This window comes from Brachypodium distachyon, chromosome 3, assembly GCF_000005505.3.
Source record: "Brachypodium distachyon strain Bd21 chromosome 3, Brachypodium_distachyon_v3.0, whole genome shotgun sequence".
Classification (NCBI taxonomy): Eukaryota; Viridiplantae; Streptophyta; class Magnoliopsida; order Poales; family Poaceae; genus Brachypodium; species Brachypodium distachyon.
This window is the reverse complement of record NC_016133.3, coordinates 16,784,417-16,803,516: the sequence shown is the minus strand read 5'-3', so window position 1 is coordinate 16,803,516 and position 19,100 is coordinate 16,784,417. Positions and strand designations below refer to the sequence as shown.

Genomic DNA, 19,100 nt, shown 5'->3' with positions numbered 1-19,100 from the left:
TTTCCAAAGCCTAGTTCTAGCCAAATGCATCAACCAAAACATCTGAACAAGTTCCTTCAAACTGGCTTAACATTAGCCTTTTGCCACCACAGTATCCATCTGACATGAACAGGCAATAAATTCGATGGAAAAGGTGCACATATCATAAGAAACCAGACTTACCACCTAAAAGTTGTAGGAAACCTAGCAAATTATTATCTAAGAACTAAACTGCATAGACAACAGACTTAGCTTAGGATGAGCTACACATCAAGGAATCTATTCTTTCTGAATCCTGCTTCGCTTCTCTAACACATCTATTAAGACAGAAGGGCAAGATCTTTTGAGATTTGCATAACCTTGAGTTGCCGCCACGGCATCAATCTCATCTGAAGTGGTCATATAGTCAATGCAAACATTCTTAAGGCTCTCACAGTTATGCTGATCAGCTAAAGCCAATGTAGCCGCCACTGTGTCCACGTCAATATACTGACAGAGGACGTTTTGGCAAATCAACTTGAGCCTGTCCATGGCATATCTATCTGCAGCCACAAGTAAATGCCGGATCATTTCACTGTAATCATCATGATCAAGATCCTCCATTTGAGCCAGCGAATCAGTATAGATGAAATGCAGAAAGGCCCTGAAAACAGCAGGCTGCATGTCCTCAATGGTTACGCTTTGCGCCGTCCTCTCCTTCATCTGTCCATACAGCTCTGCCTTGAAGACAGGCGAGCGTGTGGCTAGCACAATCTTATGTGCAGCAAAAGTTTCTCCTCCAACACTGAAAGTCACATCGGCTCCTTCCTCTTCCAACAGTAACTTGCCGAAATGATCAGACAAGTCCGATGGCGGCAACGCGATCTCATACTCTGCCGAGGTTTGGTACAAGTGTGCTTCTTTGACGACAGTAACAGCACATTCGATCGTCAGGTAATCGTCCAGAACGTAGCCTATGTCATCCATCTCCAGCGTGCTTCTCGGTATGAACCCTCCACTCTGCGGCGCGAAACGGCTGCTATCGCGGGATCGGAACTCTCTCGGGGTCGATTTGCACCACATACTGACTGGCAAGCCGGTTTCCTGCTTAACCAAGGACAGGTCATACAGAGCCCGCACCTCGGCGTCCTGGCTGACGAGCTCGAGGTAGATGGTCACGTAGTCCCTGAAGGCCTCGACGACCCCGTCGGGGTAGAGGCGGATGGCCCAGTCGTAGCCGCCGACGGTGAAGGTGCAGGACTGGATGTACTGGCCGACGCCGATGCCCTTGTTGAGGCTGTACCCGGAGATCTCGAACGCGTGCGACCCCTGCTCCGTGTGCGTGGTGTGCCTCGAGATCGTCTTCTTGGATACGGACCCCATCCTCTTCCGGGACACAGGAACCCCGATTACTGACGAACACAGATCGGGATTGGAGTTGGATCAAATGAGGGGAAAAGAGGAAGATAGGTTTCTTCGGGAACGGAAGCGAGCGATGGGAGGGGAGGGGAGGTGGGAGGCGAACCTTGGATTCGAAGGGAAGAACCCGATCAGTGGCGATGGCGGCGAAGAAGGCGATCGAGGTCGGTAGGGAGGCGGCAGCCCACAACCGACTGACCGAGACGGCAGTTCCTTCCGCTGCTGGGTCACCGGCTCACCGCGTAAGACCAGTTGGGACTTGGGAGTAAAAAAAGCCTACTAATGATTATGTTACATCACGTCACATTTCTTGAAATAAAATGACTATATAAAGCTAATAAATAAGTTTTTTTGTCCCAGCTCACCACGCTAAGGAGTTGGTTCGCTGGCGACTTGACGGAGAATTTCACCGTCCTTTTTTGGCCAGTGCGTGAAACTGAACTAGCGTTGACATGTTTTCTACAGAAGGATGTTTAGCGAGCCAACGTGCGAGCGTTGAAGCACACGAATGCCGTGAAAGAGCTGGCGTGCCAATACTTGGCGAGGCGCACATGGGTGCTAAACCAAACAAACCCTATGTTATTACAAATATGTTACTCCGTACTATCCAGTAAAATAGTAACATATGCATGTTACTATTTTGTATTACTTCCTACTATTACTAGTCTAATTTTTTTTTGTTTTGGCTCAGGGCGGCTCGGAGAGATCGCTGATGTTTCTGAAAAAATAAATTACTTTCTCAAAAGATCACTGATGTAATATGGAGCGAAGCCTAAGAAAGCCCAATGATATATGGGTTGGGCTCCCAACTCGTGAGAAAAAACAACCGCACAATGCTCCTTAACTAGCATTGCCCCAATCACTATAGGATATGCGGGAAGACATTTAACATTTGTTCCAAATGAGTCGAATATGCTACAAATCAAATGTAGTTACTCTCGGTCATTAATATACTCTCTCCGACACTTTTTACGGATATTTTTTGCAAGGAAATAAGGGTTTTATTTAAATAGGAACGATGTTCTTACGATCATCAGCGAGGAGCTATAACAGGTGACTCAAGCTGCAGAACTGCAAAATCTACACCTCCTTTTGCAAACTGAGCTAAATCATGAGCTATTTTATTACAACCCTTGTTCACGAAACTTTATCGAAAATAAACCCAAAACATTCCAGAAGATCACGGCCAACTCGAATAAGGAAGCCACAGCGCGCGTTTTCCCACTGGTTGCCCAACAAGCCTTGAATCACCGGCGAGCAGTAAATATTCAACTGGATATTAGTACGTGAAAGAAAACAGCCTGAACAATTAAAAAGCCACGCCAAGGCACGAAGAGAGGTATTGCAACCATGAGGAGACGACAACCATTTTCCTCGGTCCCTTTATCCGATGAGCACATTAGGTTATTCTCAGGGTGAAAGGAGCACCGCCAATTTTCTGAGAAGGTTTACTCTAGTGTTGAGCCGTCCCTTGAGACAGATTCATAGATACATTGAAGTTGAAGTCTTCACTAATGATACCTCCGTTCCAACAGTATAACTAGTGCTTAGCCATATTGTATTGGTATTCACTAATGATTCATAGATACATCATAGCATAATGAACAACAAAGAGCTACGGAGTACATATTACTTGATACAGAACAACAAAGCCAAGTGCTGATGAGATGGCGGTGGAACATAGAATCTTATGTTTAGCAAACCATGTACACCGGCGGCTACATAGCTCAATCTGACAATCCTTCTTTTTAGCCCTTTCAATGGGTAATTATCAATAACAAACCAAAATGAAGTTAGAATTCATGTAAAAAATTAAGCTTATTTTCCTTATGAACCAATCAGAGGCATTGTCATCTGGATGAATAGTGGACATGAACCAAGTACAATATACATAAGCATAGATAGATTTAGATTTTGCAATATAAGTAGGAAAACTGAGAAAAAAAAACTCTCCCCTCGAAAATCGCATTTCATTCGAAGAGAGAACTGCAACTGGGCCTGCTCCCGTGCTTTAGTACGTGGCACACATGCATTTGGTGATATAAGCCAACCAGCTATTGGATCAGAGTTGCAGGCAAACCTGAATAACTGAGCAATCACACTCATGTGTGATGCATCTCCAATGCAAGATGCAGTTTACATGTCAACAGGTATAATGTGCATTTGAACTCTGCCAGTGTAAAATCATGATTTATTTTTGTCAAGTTACCTACAGCAAGCTTATGCAAACTAAGTTGGGGGATTAACAACACAAGTGGGTTATACGAATAATGAGCAATTGAGCATCAAAGACGGTTGATGTTATATGGTCAATGAAAGCTAACATCAAAATGCTATTGGTTGACACCTTTGGAAGGAAACTATATTAAACAAAGTACAAACTATTATCTTTCCCATGTTTATATTACATTTGTGAACTCAAAATAGATTACAGTTCATGAATTGTGCTTGCCGGTCTAATATATGCCTAAAACTATGAGTCTAGAGGTTAGACCATTGAACTGTAATCACAACAACACATCAAGACCAAATCTCATAATTGAAAATATTATCTCAAACCCAACTGTACAGAAAATTGAAATAGCCTAATTAGTCCGGGCTCGCAATGAAACAAGGTTTATGAGGCGTATCCTGTTTATATTCCATCCATGGTTCCATTAATTTCTAGTAAAATATCAAACAAAAGATCAACTATGCAATATGCACAAATATTTCATAGAATACAGGTCTCCAAATTATCACTACCACAGTTCCCCTATAACAGTCCAAAACCTCGGGAAACCCCATTTCAACATAACTTTATCGAACCAAAAAGCATTGGTGATTCAGTATATACACCCTTTACCATTACTAAATGATTTGGAGGAGTTTGAGTAGTTGTAACATGTCTTTTAAATGATTTAATAAGCATTTTCTTGGTTTCAGTGTATCATATAGTGGGGTGGGGGTAGTTAACAGTGGAACATACGGATCATGTGCTAGACTGTACATACATACTTCTTTAAAAACTATAAAGGTAACATGCAACTAGCAGGATGAAAGAGATAAAATATTATATCCATGATTCTAAGAGAAGTTTTCTCAAAAGTCAGAAATAAATATTTAGGTGCAAGTAGGCTATTTAACATAACAATGTAACAACAAAACTACCTAGCAAACAGAGTTGGCTTGGATTAGTTGCTCATCTATGCTTTGCGAGACCTACTTGTCTTCTCAAACACATCCACTAAGACAGAAGGGCAAGTTCTTTTGAGATCTGCATATCCTTGGGTTGCCACCACAGCATCCATCCCCTCTGAGGATGCAGTATATTCAAGGAATTCAACGCAAACAGCCTTGAGCTTGTCACAGTTATGCTGATCAGCTAAAGCCAGTGTAGCTGCCACGGTCTCCACGTTAATATAGTCACAAAGGATGCTTTGGCACATCAACTTTAGCCTGTCCATGGCATATCTATCTGCAGCAACAAGCAAATGCCGGATGGTTTCACTGTATTCATCATCATTAAGATCATCCATATCAGCAGACAGCGAATCGTTATAGATGAAATGCAGCAAGGCCCTGAAAATAGCAGGCTGCATGTCTTCGACAGTTATGCGCCGCGCCCTCCTCTCCTTCATCTGACCATACAGCTGTGCCTTGAAGACAGGTGACCGCATAGCGAGTACGATCTTGTGCGCCACAAAATTCTCTCCTCCAACACTGAAAGTCACGTCTGTATCCTTCTTGTCTGACAATAGCTTGCCCAAATGCTGGGATAAATCTGATGGTGGCACAGTGATTTCAGACCACACTGAGGATTCGTACACGTACGAATCTTTGATGACAGTAATGTCGCACTCGATCTGGAAAAAGTCATCCTTGATGTAGCCTAATGATTCCTCCTCCAGCACACTTCTCAGCACGAATTGTCCATTTTGGGGGCCAAAGCGACTGCTGTCGCAGGACCTGAACACCTTGGGGGTTTCTTCAGACCACATGATGACTGGCTTTCCGGTGTCCTGGTTAATCAACCTGAGGCTACAGCACGCCCTCGCCTCCGTGTTCCTGCTCATGATCTCGAGATAGACCGACACGTAGTCCTTGACGGCGTCGCATGACCCGTCGGGGTAGACGCGGATGACCCAGTCGTAGCCGCCGACGGTGAAGGTGCTCGACTGGATGAACTCGCCGACGCCGATGCCCTTCTTGAGGCTGTACCCGGAGATCTCGAACGTGTGGGAGCCATGCTCCGTGACGGTGCTGTACCTCGACAGCGTCCTCTTGGATTGGGATCCCATTGCTCTCCGCGACCAAGATCAGAACAACTGAACACAAGAACAGTTCGGGATCAGATCAAATGAGGGGAAAAGAGACGAATTTTTTCGGGGCAAGAGGCGCGTGATGGGAGGAAAACCTTGGCCGTGGAGGGGAGAACCCCCGATCGGCGGGGACGGCGGCGGAGATGAGAACAGGAGGAGGCGACGGGTCCGGGTTACTACTCCCGCCGCTTGGCAGGTAAATGGGTCGGGCCATTAAGCCGTGTACCTTTTCCTTTCTTATTTTCAATAAGAATGGTTATCTAAAAAAACAATAAGAATTGCTTATCTAAAAAAGAAAATAAGATTCCCTCAAAAAAAATAAGAATTATTAAGCATGTCGATTTTTTTAAAGTTCATCAACATGGCGCGGCTCGGTATTTGGGTGGTTTGGGTGTTCACATGGTGGCATTTTGGCCGTAAATTCGAACAAAAGTTCAGTTGTGTCTCCGTAGTAATCGGTTGGGAAAGTTTTTTATTTTAGCCCAATCTGGTGGAGAAGTTTGAAAAACTTTCTCCAAATGAATTAGGGGCTGGATTTTATGTAAAGAAAAAAAAACTGAGAAGTTTTACTTTCTTTTACCGTTGGTGGCTTCCTAGGACCTTAAAAGTTTCGTTTTAGCTAGTGGCTTTATGTAACCTAAAAGGTGGTGTAGAAGTCGAAAAGAAAGAGGTCTAACGCTTATGTTATGTAATCCTTTTAGTTTAGAGCGGTTAGGGCTCCTACCTACCTGGTTTCCTTGCCACTTCTTAGATTTGATGAGCACGACTGAAAATTTGTAACAAAACTAGAATGCAACGTTTAAAAAACAGAATTCTTAGCCTTTGATCGGATTATATGGACAGCCAAAATCAACGCTTCCATTGAAATCTTCTCTGCAAGTATTGTATTTTATACAAAGTCAAAGGCTAAGAATCATAACTGTTCATCACGATAATTAAGGTATGATGCAGTTGTCATGATGCCAAAGTGATCCATGTTGTTCTCTTAGCTAGAGGTTTCGGTGTTTCGAATGGTTGATCCCTTCTTTTGAAATCATTTGGACTATCTATGAGCTTTTAGATTGAAAAGCAATTAAAAAAATGTAGCCATCGGCTTGTGTTATCTTTCTTCCCCTTGTAATACTCTGGTTTTTTGACAACCCATGCTCAATGATCAGCTTGTTTCTTGTGTTTTTTTCGCTAGTTGAGAGGTTAGACTTTTCTATAAACTTTTGATCTCGCCGCTGTTGTGAGGAAAAAATTAGTCCAAAGCTTGATTCCAAACGGAAAGGTGTCACTTTCCTTTGTTGTCTGTAAAAAAAGCTATGGTCATTTTAGTGCCATTGAAACAGCACAAGGTGATTAATTTCTAACTGTTGTGCGAGGCGCCAGTCAATTATTTGGGTTTTTTTTACCGAAATTATTTGAGTTTCATTCCCAGATGGGATAAGATTGCTGGGAGATTACAGCCGTGGTTGTGCGCCAGAATTCTCGGCTGGCATGTTTTTCGCCAGAATTATCTTGCTAGTGTTTACCTCTGAAGTCTGAAGAGTCCTCTATGCTGTTGTTCAGGTTTCTAGCACCTTAATAATTCCACCAAAATTGAGGATTGCTGGAATGATGCATAATATTTAGCTGATATTCTGACTTACTATTTGGAACTGGTGGTGCAGTAATACCGGCCACCCCTAACAACAGAGATTATCACGAAATACTACAGTAGATCAAGTGTAACTATACCTGGCCAGTTTTCACAGCATATGATCCTCAAATAATCATGACACAGCATGATAAGTTCTAAGATAAGAATCATTTAAGGTAAAATAAAGTTTTCAGAGTATGATTATGACACACTGTATGTTCAATTTGTTAATTAGGTCGCTTTAGTTTGGTTCCTATCTCTCTTTAATCGAAAACTGACTCCTAATGCAGTAACCCAATTAACAGCACATCACCCTTTAAATTTTAGCCATTAGATTTATTTTGATTACAGTCATAATTATTAAGATGCTTATACAATGGCCAGGGGCACAGATAAAGGGGGCAACATTTTCCAAAGAGGAATCAAACTGTTAACACAAGGGATGGACGCACAACCCCCATCCACAAAGACATGGACACCAACCCAGCATCTGATCACGAAATAGAGAGGAACTGCCTGCGATGGTCAAAGAAGGCGTTCGCAGCATGACCCCAGGAAGCCACTCGACCGATCTAGCAAGTGCGTTAACTACTAGATATGAGATATGATTCTAGGACCATAGGAGATAAGCGTTGATTGAATGTCGGAGATCCGCGTCTTGGCGTCAAGATGTCATCGGCCAAGTCCAATCAAAAGGTCCATATACTGCAGAGAAGCATGATTCAAGGCCTGCAATCTAGATATCAACCACAAGCGATGTTGTAATCTGGAGATGGTGGTAAACCACAGTGCATGGCAGCCATTGAAGGACAAGCACCAAAGCACAAGGGAAGACATCTTATTGACCCATGTCCAACACCAGCCAAGACCGAAATCCCCATCATTGGGGCCAACCGACAGAGACATCTTGGTGAGGTTTGTCTGTACAAAAGGAATACAAATTATTACAAAGAGCTACAAATTTGGGAGAATCCGCAACAATCGATGGTGTCAGATAAAACATGCAATTTTGACCTACTATTGATACATGATACACATATGATGAATAAATGTGAGACTGGGTTTTGTACATGTAAACGTAGGTTCTTGAGTTTAGGGATTTACCCACTCTTGCAATCAGGAATCATAAATTCCATAGATATGCATCATACTATTATAATATAAGAACCTAGAAAAAATCATGCAAAAAACAGTATCAAATATGCCCTAAATGAAAAGACAAATGCTCAACTTGCATTTAGAGTGCAACCACTTGTCTTTCAGTACCTGGCATTTGCTTTTCCCATATAGTATTATTTACATCTATGTAGAACAAGAATGTTGTAAAATGTGTACTCCCTCCGTTCCTAAATACTTGTCGCTGTTTTAGTGCAAACTTGCATATTTACATATCTTTGTGTGAGCGTGTTATATAATGTGTACTCCCTCCGTTCCTAAAGACTGAGTATTACTTTAATGACCACTGTGTAATTTACATATCTTTGTGTGAGCGTGTTATATAATCTAAGATTGTGTTCCAGTCGACCGCTATTTATAGATAATACATGTATTTGAACACGCCAATTTTTAATTCCTAAAGTTGTCTTCCATATTATTTCACAGATTAATAACATTTTCTAAAGTTTGCCGTAGCAAGATGTGGGCACCACACTAGTTTATGCTATTTGGTTCCCTCAAAAGATATGCTACAGATATCGATTCACTGAAGTAGTGACCTTGATAGTTAAACAAATTGATATTGTACTGTTTGTGCGTCGAATAATTTGACCAGAGATACACACAATCTGAGAAAGTAGACTTGCAAACCATGAGTTCTATTTAGCATGAGCTGCTTTAGCCTTTAGGAATACTAAGCAAGGAACTGATACAGCTAAGAAGTATGAACTGAACTTACTCAGGATGAGCTGCACATCTATGCTTTGCGAAGCCTACTTGTCTTCTCAAACAAATCTACTAAAACAGAAGGGCAAGTTCTCTTGAGATTTGCATAACCATTGGTTGCAACCACAGCCTCCTTCTCATTTGAAGAGACAATAAAGTCAAAGCAAACATCTTTAAGCCTGTCACAGTTGAACTGATCAGCCAAAGCCAATGTTGTTGACACATTCTCCACATCAAGATTCTTGGCAAGAACATTTTGACAGATCAACTTTAGCCTGTCGATAGCATATCTGTCTGCAGCCACAAGTAAATGCTTCATCATCTCACAGTTAGCATCACCATCTTCCACAAGATCATCCAAGTTAGGCAGTGAATCTGTATATATGAAATGCAGAAGAGCTTTGAAAACAGCAGGTTGCATATCTTCGATTGCCACGCACTGCATCCTCGTCTCCAGCATCGGCCCATAGAACTCTGCTCTGAAGACTGGCGACCGCATCGCGAGCACAATCTTGTGTGCCTGAAAGGTCTCTCCCCCAACACTGAAAGTGACATCTGCTCCTTCCTTTGCTCCCAACAACTTGCCTAGGTCCTCCGTGATGTTTGAAGGCGGCACCTCGATTTCAGAGGACCCCTTGGTCTGAAAGACCTGCGATTCTTTGAGGACCGTCAGCACACATTTGATTATGAGACGGTCGTCCTGAATGTACTTTGACCCTTCCAGCTTAACCCTTGGTATGGTGGTTTTGTCAATTGCAGCCGTAGAGGTGAACACCATCGTCTCTGAACGGACAAAGCCGGCGCCCATCAGTCCTGTGGCGTGCTTTACCAATCCCATGTCGTGGAACGCCCGGACCTTGGCGTTGCTGCTCATGAACTCGAGACAGATCGCCACATGATCTTTGGCATCCTCGGTAAATCCGTCGGGGTAGAAGCGGATGGCCCAGTTGTAGCCGCCGACGGTGAAGGTGGCCGACCGGACGAACTTGCCGACGCCCATGCCCTTCTTGAGGCTGTACCCGTCGATCTCGAACTCGTGCGATCCCACCGCCTTCCCCGTGGTGCACCGCGACGCCGTGTCCGTCAATTCAAGCCCCATCCTGTCCGCAGCCAAGATTAGTGAGAAGATAGCGTGGATCTGAGCATAACACGTAGAACCGATGGAGGGAAAGAGGCGGATTTCTGGAGTGGCAGAAGAATTAAGATGGGGGAGAAGGAGGAGGAGGAGGAGAAGGAGGAGGAAACCTTGGAGCAGGAGGGATGAAGGGGATCAGCGTCGGCGTCGACCTCGGCGGAGAGCGAACTCCGTGGAGTGCCTGCCAGTTTTGCCAGTTCGCCGCCATCTCTTGCTTGGCGAGTGAAATGTTGCAGGGTTTTTTTTTGTTTGAGCAAGTGAATTGTTGCAGGCTTTGAGGAGGAGTTTCTTTCGCGAAATGCTAAGCGGTGACCTGGGCTGGGCATACGGGTTTTGGGCCGGTCTCCATAAAGCCCGGTGACAAAACACCTGAGCACGGCCTGGCCCATGCGAAAAATAGAGAAGTGCTATACAAAACCAAACTTATAATGTTTGATACAAATTTCAATATTTGGATACAATTTTCGTAGTAGGACTTTTATGCTTTACATTCTTGTTTAATGATTGCCAGTTTAGTTCATTGACAATCCACAAAATCAACCAACCAATATCTATGGGGGCCCAATCCCTGAGACCCTTAAAACACCAAGCAACGTCGCAACAATTGTAACTAGAAAATCACAGGTTCCTCAATGTCAACATGGAAGCCAGCAGTCTTTTTTTTTTCAGTGATAACTCTGTCCAGAAAATGAAGACAGACTCTTGTTGCAGAACAATTATGTTACCATCATACACTGTGAATAAATAATAGAATCCCTTTTACACACCTTTTGTGCAACGACAAGTAGTGACAAAATTTGCAGGAAAAGGAACCCTGAAAACTAAGGAAAAAAAGAATAAAATCCTACAACAATTATATACCCATGAGACAACAACATCTTAGTATTGCTGCAGCCGAAGGTAACTTCCCTATTTCTGTACGTACGCGGTTAGTGTATAGATCATCTCTTCCAGCAGTGTACAAAAGAATTCTGAGAATCAGATGCTTCCAGTAATGCCTAGGTTTTACCATGGGGACTCAAAAAATTGTGTAGTTGGAGAATAAGTTCATGAGGTTGTTTAAAGCTTCAGGGTAGAACTTCCTTGCAAATAAATAGCATGGTCTCTTCAGTCCATTCCATAAGCAAGGTCTCTGCAAGAGCTCTTTCTGCATTCAAGGACAAGCAGAAAAAGGCGAATGATGTTAAGTATATTTTGCAACATAGTTTGGGACGAATTATTTGATGTTGCATTGTTGCTGCTAGTAAGACATAGCCTGATGGTATTTAAAATCAACAAGCCAAATTACCCGCAGAGTTGGATGGCTAGACTTGAAAATACAATGACAATGTGGGAAGTAAATCATTTTGCAGGATGTGCTACTTACCAAAATAAAATTATATATAAGTATTGCCTGTGTAGTTGAACACCAAAACACATAAAACACTTGTGTGGCAATATTTTTTTTCTATCACCAATCATGGTATTTGAGAATCACAGGAAATTGACCGAAATGTGGAAGAGCCAACTATAAGCATGTGACAGATTAAAGAGATTTTCTGCACACCATTAGGTTATATTCATAAATCAAAACATTTTTCTGAAGTATGGAAGAGGCAACTATACGCATCTGAAAAATTTCAAGGCCATCAGGCATCAGCAACTGGAGCAGCACAGAGCAAACTGATGTGAAGGACATCCATTAGGCAGGTATCGAATTTGATCTTTTTTTCAGTGTTCCTTTTGTGCGGATTTTGGGCCGGGGAACATTGTAGTTTACCATGCCAATCGGCAATTATATAACTTGATGCACAGATGGTGAAATGACTGAATAGTAACATTGTTACTACTATCTATCATAATTTAAGTGTCATCAATTCATAACACCCAGCAATATGTTTTGATAATTGATACATTAGCAAGTAAATTTGTACGTATAATTCTAAATCACAAACTTATGAAGCCTGAAGTGATATTTTTGGATACTCGATAAATTAGTTAGAACCACAGGTGCAAAGTAATCCAGAGGGAGAGGAACGGACCTTTTCATCGCTGGTAATGTGGGAGCTCACGTCAATTGACTGTAACAAGACCAAGTTAGAGCATCCCATTAAAACAAAAATATATGATCATCTAAAGCATAGTACTAAGATGATAATACTAAAAAGGAACACACCGTCATATTCTTCAGGAGTTCATAAGTGACGTCTTTAGCTCGAAAAGATCTGGGGTGCCATTTCCCCTCAGACCAATCAACATAAGTCACGGACCAATTAGCGATTCCGGCAGGATCCATCATCTGTTTGATATAAATAGAAACTTCCAAGTTCAGCACAAATTAGTGACAATAGTAAGTTTAAATAGCAAAGGTCATTATCTACAAAGTTACTGACATGGAACAGTGTTGGTAAGTAATGCTCATCTGCATAGCAATTACGACCCTCTTCCATTCCTGGCTGCAAAGAGAGCATAAAGCACAACTCGATATGTTAGTACCGTACAAAACTACAGATCACTGAGGAGGGAACAATGCTTTGCAATAATCAGAGAAGAATGAGACAAAACAATACATGAACAACAGTTGTCGCAGTGTTTTTTTCTCGAACACACCGAGCGTTGTTGCAAAGAAGCGTAAGTACAACTGGCAAGCCGGAACAAAGCGAAAACAAGGCAAAGGCAAAGAAAAGCAAAAAAAACTGTACAGAGGCCGAGGCTAAGAACCATGCAGGGAACTCAGTCCAGGGGGGTGCGCATGAGTTGCAGGTTTTAGATTGAGCATTTTGTACTGATAATACAACTCCTAGAAAATGTGCAGTGGAAATAGCGGTACAGGGTCTGAATATTGAGATCAACTTAGTAGACATAAAGTGAACTGGAATCTAGAACAAGGGCATTCTCTTTCCTCCAAGTGCTACAGACCAACTTTATGAAAGGTCTTGGTTAATGACCTCCAAAGGTGCTGATGATATAAAATCTATACCATATTTAGGCAGATACTCACTACTGTAAGATGGATTTGATTACCTTGCAAAAACGCCTGAATTTTGAATAATAAAGGCTATCTGCGATCACAACCATTGCATGCTGCCTCTTGATCGAAAACCACTGAAATAGTTCAGAAATTGTGTTGATAAAAGTTCAATACAACATCATAAAAAAAACAAAAATATTAAACTGAAACTATAAAGTTGGTGAATTTTTTATTTTTTTGAAACAGGAACTATCCTTGTTGGTATTAACTATACTTCATAGCCCATTATTTGATTCATAACACCAACTCTTTTATGGAATTGTCATAAACCAAAGTGAACTTGCATGAGAAAATGATAAGCCTACCTGAGAGCCCTTCCGAAATTCAGTCTCTCGAACCTCAGGTAACATATTTTTTGAGTATCTAAAAACTCCATGTGGCCCAGGATCATCAAAGCTGGCCAAGGACATAAGCAGTAGAAACAAAATCAGATCATTGCAAGTAAATTTTGTGCTTTCAGCTAAACATTGTATTTTACAGTTCCCCTACAGTCACACTGCAAACCAAGGCATTTAAGTTGGCGGTATGGGAATTGCAAAATACAAAGTTTAGCTGAGGCATAGAAGTCCCTTGCAGTGGCCTGGATAATGTCCTAACTGATATGAATCAAGACAACTTGAAATAAAACAAGGACTCACCAGTCAAGAAAACTGTGTTTTGATCCCATGAGAAAGTCATAAACATAGTCAAAATTGTGAAGAGGAACACAACTGCCATCATTGTGCAAGAAATAGTTCAGTGCCAGATGAACTTTTCATGGAAGAAAGTGGGTTTGGAATATTTTTTGCTTTGTGTGTCACCTGTCAGAAAGTAATACAAATTGTTGGTTGTCTATGTCTTCCAGGGCCTTTGCCAACAACCTCCTCTCTGCGTCAACCATAGAAATCATACCCCATCCTACCTGGGAGGAAATTGCCAGTATTAGTGTCTTCAGAGTATAATAAATAGTACAAAACTATTATCCTCCCATTCTCTAGGATGTTTCACATAATTTTTGACCTAGCCAACTGTATATAACCGGCTTGGCTGGATGTACAAGAATTAACTTTAGAAACATACAGACTAGCGTCAGAAATAATTGTGTGGCATGGTCGAAATTTAATTACCCTGCGATAAAATTATTAGTTAATTTATTTCTTGAGTAAAGTTCTCAGTGGTATCAAAGAATACTATTGAGTTCATGAAAACCATTGTTCCACCAGGATAAATATGTCTACAAATTCTGAAGAGTGTCCTCTGCTTTTATACTGTTGGATATAATCATATACTCCCTATCTAGTAATACTAAATATCTGAACGAATGAATAGGATATTGGAGTTTTACGAGTAGTGAAGCCAGGAGTAAAATTTCACAGAAAATACTACTCCCTCTGATCCATAATAAGTGTCCGAGATTTAGTACAAATTTGTACTAACTTTGTACTAGATCCCGACACTTATTAATCAGAAAAATGTTATAGTAGATTGAGTGGATTACAATTATTAGGAGCTATAATGTTAGACCCTGAGTCAAGTGCCACGTTCTAGAACTGGTACCGGTCTGAAAGACCACTGAATGTGACAAGGTTGAGAGTACAGCTATTTTGGACTGGTTGGCTACTCCTGGCTAATTTGGTTAGCTTCTGTTTTTGTTTTTAGAAAATGGAAGCTTTATTACCTCCGGCCTCTGCATCTAGGATGCATATGGCCTAAGTTGAGTGCTTCTGTGTCTTGGGGTTCTTCCCCCCTCTTGTATATAGTGTCCTCTTGTAATTATTTTTTGCATTAATATATTCCCCCCTCTTGTATCTAGGATGGAAGGGAGAGAAGTGCTTGAGGACGGGGATTATATCTTTGGTACTCCCTCCGTCCAATAAAAGATGTCTCAAGTTTGTCAAAATTTGGATGTATTTAGATATGACTTAATATATAAATGCATTCAAATTTGATCAAAGTTGAGACATCCTTTGTTGGACAGAGGGAGTAGTTTATTCTCATTAAATGATATACATAACCTAACATAATTATCCCCATAATTCAGCATAAGATTGTCATCAAACTTCGTTCTTGGACCCCCGCAAAAAAAAAAACTTGTTCTTCGAGAATAATTACCTTATCACTGTGTATTTCTCGATCAACAAATACAGGACTGATATGTTCAGGCTTCTCACGTGAAGCGTGGACATATATTGTATATCTACCTTCATGGCCCTGCAGAGATGAAGGTAAATGAAATGGAAATAAGGTTGGAACTTAGGTGTTTGATATGGTGCTTGGATTCAAATGCTACCCAAAAGGCATAATTAAAAAGAATAAGTATACTCATTTGACCTCAGGAAAGACGAATCAGTTCATATGTCTATTTTTCTTTATCATGCATGACATATTGGCTAGTAAAGAGAACTTCAAATAAAATGGAACATCTTCCTTAAATACCAACTAATCCACTGCTCTATCTTATTTATGACTGGTGAGTGACTATATATGATATATTTATCATATATAGTCTTTAAGAAAATTAATCATATATCCATGTAGCCATCCATGTAGGGAGGAACACATAACCATATACCTTAAAGAACAACTCCCATAATTTCTCAAATGGCAATTTGCCCGGAGTCAAGAACATGAAGGCAATTTTGGGGTTCCTGGATGGAAAAGGCGGCGTCGAGAGGATCTGCCTGAAGACAACTCGCGCAGCAGTCTCCTCATCAGTCAGTTCCCTGGCAGGTTCTGAAGGAAACCAGTCCCTAACAGGATAAGTATAATCCTGGGGTGGGTAGAGATAAGCCCAGAGTACGGTGATGGCAATGAAAGACACAGCCACTGGTATCCATATTCGTCTTCTTGGACTCGGCCTCGCGCGAGGCAATGGAACACCCTTCATATCGTTCGCGTCCGATGGCGACAGCTGGTGCCACTTCATACTTTTCTGCCTCTAGCAACAAAGTCTCCCACCTTCATTGCTCTCAGAGTTTACCTGACTTAAAAACCATCCTAGGACAACTCCCACCGTAAAAACTGGAAACAAGTTCCTTGTGTGAACTAACATCAGAAAAAAAGAAGTGTTAATAAACTTGTTTTGAGACATAACAATGCAAATCAAACTAGTAGTGCAGTTGCAAGGCTATACAAAATGTAAGTGGTTTTGCTGGTTTATGGTTTACTCTGGTCTAATTAACCAAACATCCCGTTTTGATTATTTGCTCTCTCTATAGTACACAAAAGATAAAAGTAACAAAAAGTTTGAAGCCCAGGAAATTACATGTCTATATGCCCAAATTTTGATGATCAAGAACCAAGACCATAATTACACAAATCCACTTTGTGTTTCTTGGGAAGTTGGGATGGGCTTATATTCCATTGAACTATTCAAGGCTTACTATAGCAGCAGAAAAATTCTAATAGTGTGAAATTCAAACCTCAAAATTGTTTATTAATCCAATAATACAATCAATTTTCTTTACTTGATCACAAACCCTTAAAATCCATGGGTCGGGTACATTGGTCTTGATGGTTCCTTGTTGTCCTCCCGGGATGTTCGCAGACTAATCCATTGGAATTTGTCTTGATAATCTTGATTCATGATCTCCACTAGCTCTTTTTCCACCAAGAAATAAGTCCATTTTACCCCCCTCAACTAATCGAGAAGTTCAAAAAACACCCTAAACTATGAAACCGGGTATTTAACCCCCTCGAACTTTCAAAACCAGACACCTGACCCTCCTGGGCCTGTTTCCGCCTGGTCTGGGCGGTTTTGACCGGGTTGACCGCCACGTTGGCTGCCTCTCTGGCACTGCCACGCTGGTTTTGAAACTTTCAAAACCGCCCGGACCAGGCAGAAACAGGCCCAGGGGGGTCGGGTGTCCGGTTTTGAAAGTTCGGGGGGGTTAAATACCCGGTTTCATAGTTTAGGGTGTTTTTTGAACTTCTTGATTAGTTGAGGGGGTAAAATGGACTTATTTCTTTCCACCAATGTATCTCATTTTCATAATTTGGTTACTCAATTCAACCATGCACATAGGATAACCAGCATATTGCTCGTTACAACCCGAGATCGTCCAGAATGTAAGATTAGTTATAGTTTTCTTCTCATATAAAAACTCTAAATACTATCAACTTGTCTATCCTAATCAAATAAATGCTAGGATTGGATCAAACAACAAATGGTTCTATCAAAATTTTAGAAATTTGCATGTTCACAAATCAAAATCCCTTTGATTTGAAGTCAAACGAGTTTAGAGGCCTAGAACATGATTTACTCAAATTGATAAATGTGTGCATCCATAACCATGAACAAGATACCAGGGCCAGGGGTTACAGAAACTAAGCATAGCTTTTGTTCCTTTAGGCAAGGAAACAAGCATTGTTGCACACGTGTCATTCATTAACCCCCTTTGCTGGTGGCAAGAAAACATCGAGAATTAACCACGGAAGATCCCGTGTCATGGCGTCTTGGTCGCATGGGGGCACTCAATGGGTGTCAGCTAAGGGTTGTGGGCATATGTTGTGACAGGTGAGGGGTGCGGATTGGCGATTTCGGGGCCTTCTGTACCATCAGCAGGATGTCTTGTGTGTCCTTTAGGGCCTGCTGGATCCACCTCCTCCACTGATTTGTCTTGTCTTGAGTGGTCGGTTTTTTCAGCCAACTTATGCTTGTAATTACATTCTTTTTCCATTAATACAGCATGGGACAAAGTTTGTGTTTTTCCCATTCTCAAACAAAAAAAAACACAATCTTGAATTCGAGAGACCGCAACTTTGTGTCCCCCAAACACAAAAAAATCATATACTCCGGAACTAATTTCGCCCATAGGACCTGGAATGTAGGAACAACATGGCAAACATCAAGCAAAATGTTCCTTGCTCCTGATCCCCACCAATCAACTCCCCACCCGAAACCACCAGCTCGAATTTGGCCAGGCCCATCTCCAAGAACGCATCCAGGGATCGCAATGCGGGGAAACATTTCACAAAGACACGCGAGATGGCCGTACCTGGATTGGTCGCCGCCTCAGCCGATGCAAGAAACCGCCGGACGCTTGGACGAAACGCAGGAATTGGGTGGAATTTAATGTGGAGTGAGTGTAGGGTGCTCCGTTGGAGAAGGCCAAGGAAATCATTTATTTATTTTCGCGTGGCATTTATAGTCGGCGGAGAACGCGGGCAGGAAGCGGAAGAGCCTCTCCTGAGCCTCCCTCTGTGTGTGGAGCAGAGCTCTGTCCAAGTTGGACAGTCCAACTCGTGGGAACAGGGCTGGGCAGACCGGCAGAGCATGCACATGTTTTTTTTACCGGTTTTGTTATTTCTTGCTCGATTGAAAAATAACTATTTTTTAATCAACAATAATAACTTTTTAATTTAATTGTCGAAATTCATGTAAGATCAATGTATGTCCGATTGATAAAAAAAATCTTCATTGGATGGCTATGATTGTCAACTGAGAAATAACTATTTTTTAGACGATTGGAAAATAGAACCCCTTTTATAACCGGTAAATGTCTATTTAAAATGCTTTGTAATTCAAATTTCATGTCTGATTAATAATTTTGTTTTTATTGTTGGCTTACTGTTGACGAAAGCTTCAAGAATAGAAATGAGATATTTATAGAACTCTTTCCTACGTTTTTTGCTACTTCATCTATTTCTTAAAAATGCCATATTAGATTTCAATAAGACAACGTTTTGACCACAATTTACGATGTTAAAATTTGGTATCTATGACATGAAACCACAAATATCATGAGTACTTTTGATAACCAATCTAGCGATACTAATTTCATGTCATATAACCAC

General features: G+C 41.4%; 4 protein-coding genes across 4 annotated transcripts; all 4 read right to left on the bottom strand.

The window, feature by feature from the left end:
• Positions 1 to 1,645, bottom strand: LOC100836160 (BTB/POZ and MATH domain-containing protein 1). Its single transcript, XM_003571501.4, has 2 exons — positions 1,484 to 1,645; positions 1 to 1,370 (listed from the first exon to the last, which is right to left on the bottom strand). The coding sequence occupies exon 2, from the start codon at positions 1,339 to 1,341 to the stop codon at positions 259 to 261; it is 1,083 nt and encodes a 360-aa protein (XP_003571549.1). The 5' UTR covers positions 1,342 to 1,370; positions 1,484 to 1,645; the 3' UTR covers positions 1 to 258.
• A 2,760-nt stretch (positions 1,646 to 4,405) lies between these two features.
• On the bottom strand, positions 4,406 to 5,918 carry LOC100843891 (BTB/POZ and MATH domain-containing protein 1). The gene is made up of 2 exons (XM_003573527.4): positions 5,774 to 5,918; positions 4,406 to 5,684 (listed from the first exon to the last, which is right to left on the bottom strand). Exon 2 carries the CDS (start codon positions 5,655 to 5,657, stop codon positions 4,563 to 4,565), a length of 1,095 nt encoding a protein of 364 aa, XP_003573575.1. The 5' UTR covers positions 5,658 to 5,684; positions 5,774 to 5,918; the 3' UTR covers positions 4,406 to 4,562.
• A 1,679-nt stretch (positions 5,919 to 7,597) lies between these two features.
• LOC100843579 (BTB/POZ and MATH domain-containing protein 2) lies at positions 7,598 to 10,587 on the bottom strand. The gene is made up of 3 exons (XM_003573526.3): positions 10,426 to 10,587; positions 9,194 to 10,280; positions 7,598 to 8,220 (listed from the first exon to the last, which is right to left on the bottom strand). The coding sequence occupies exons 1-2, from the start codon at positions 10,521 to 10,523 to the stop codon at positions 9,212 to 9,214; spliced, it is 1,167 nt and encodes a 388-aa protein (XP_003573574.1). The 5' UTR covers positions 10,524 to 10,587; the 3' UTR covers positions 7,598 to 8,220; positions 9,194 to 9,211.
• Positions 10,588 to 10,944: 357 nt separating this feature from the next.
• On the bottom strand, positions 10,945 to 18,521 carry LOC100843278. The gene is made up of 11 exons (XM_003573525.4): positions 18,302 to 18,521; positions 15,877 to 16,349; positions 15,417 to 15,515; positions 14,126 to 14,226; positions 13,964 to 14,035; positions 13,631 to 13,721; positions 13,319 to 13,399; positions 12,688 to 12,750; positions 12,471 to 12,593; positions 12,337 to 12,375; positions 10,945 to 11,462 (listed from the first exon to the last, which is right to left on the bottom strand). Exons 2-11 carry the CDS (start codon positions 16,228 to 16,230, stop codon positions 11,334 to 11,336), a joined length of 1,152 nt encoding a protein of 383 aa, XP_003573573.1. The 5' UTR covers positions 16,231 to 16,349; positions 18,302 to 18,521; the 3' UTR covers positions 10,945 to 11,333.
• Positions 18,522 to 19,100: the final 579 nt, after the last annotated feature.

Excerpts from the sequence above, each read along its gene's own strand:
- LOC100836160 (XM_003571501.4), bottom strand. The coding sequence starts at position 1,341 with ATGGGGTCCGTATCCAAGAAGACGATCTCGAGGCACACCACGCACACG.
- LOC100843891 (XM_003573527.4), bottom strand. The coding sequence starts at position 5,657 with ATGGGATCCCAATCCAAGAGGACGCTGTCGAGGTACAGCACCGTCACG.
- LOC100843579 (XM_003573526.3), bottom strand. The coding sequence starts at position 10,523 with ATGGCGGCGAACTGGCAAAACTGGCAGGCACTCCACGGAGTTCGCTCT. Across the intron at positions 10,281-10,425 it reads TTCATCCCTCCTGCTCCAAG|GATGGGGCTTGAATTGACGG; the intron begins GTTTCCTCCTCC and ends GGCTGCGGACAG.
- LOC100843278 (XM_003573525.4), bottom strand. The coding sequence starts at position 16,230 with ATGAAGTGGCACCAGCTGTCGCCATCGGACGCGAACGATATGAAGGGT. Across the intron at positions 13,400-13,630 it reads AATTTCGGAAGGGCTCTCAG|TGGTTTTCGATCAAGAGGCA; the intron begins GTAGGCTTATCA and ends GAACTATTTCAG. Across the intron at positions 12,751-13,318 it reads AATTCAGGCGTTTTTGCAAG|CCAGGAATGGAAGAGGGTCG; the intron begins GTAATCAAATCC and ends CTCTCTTTGCAG.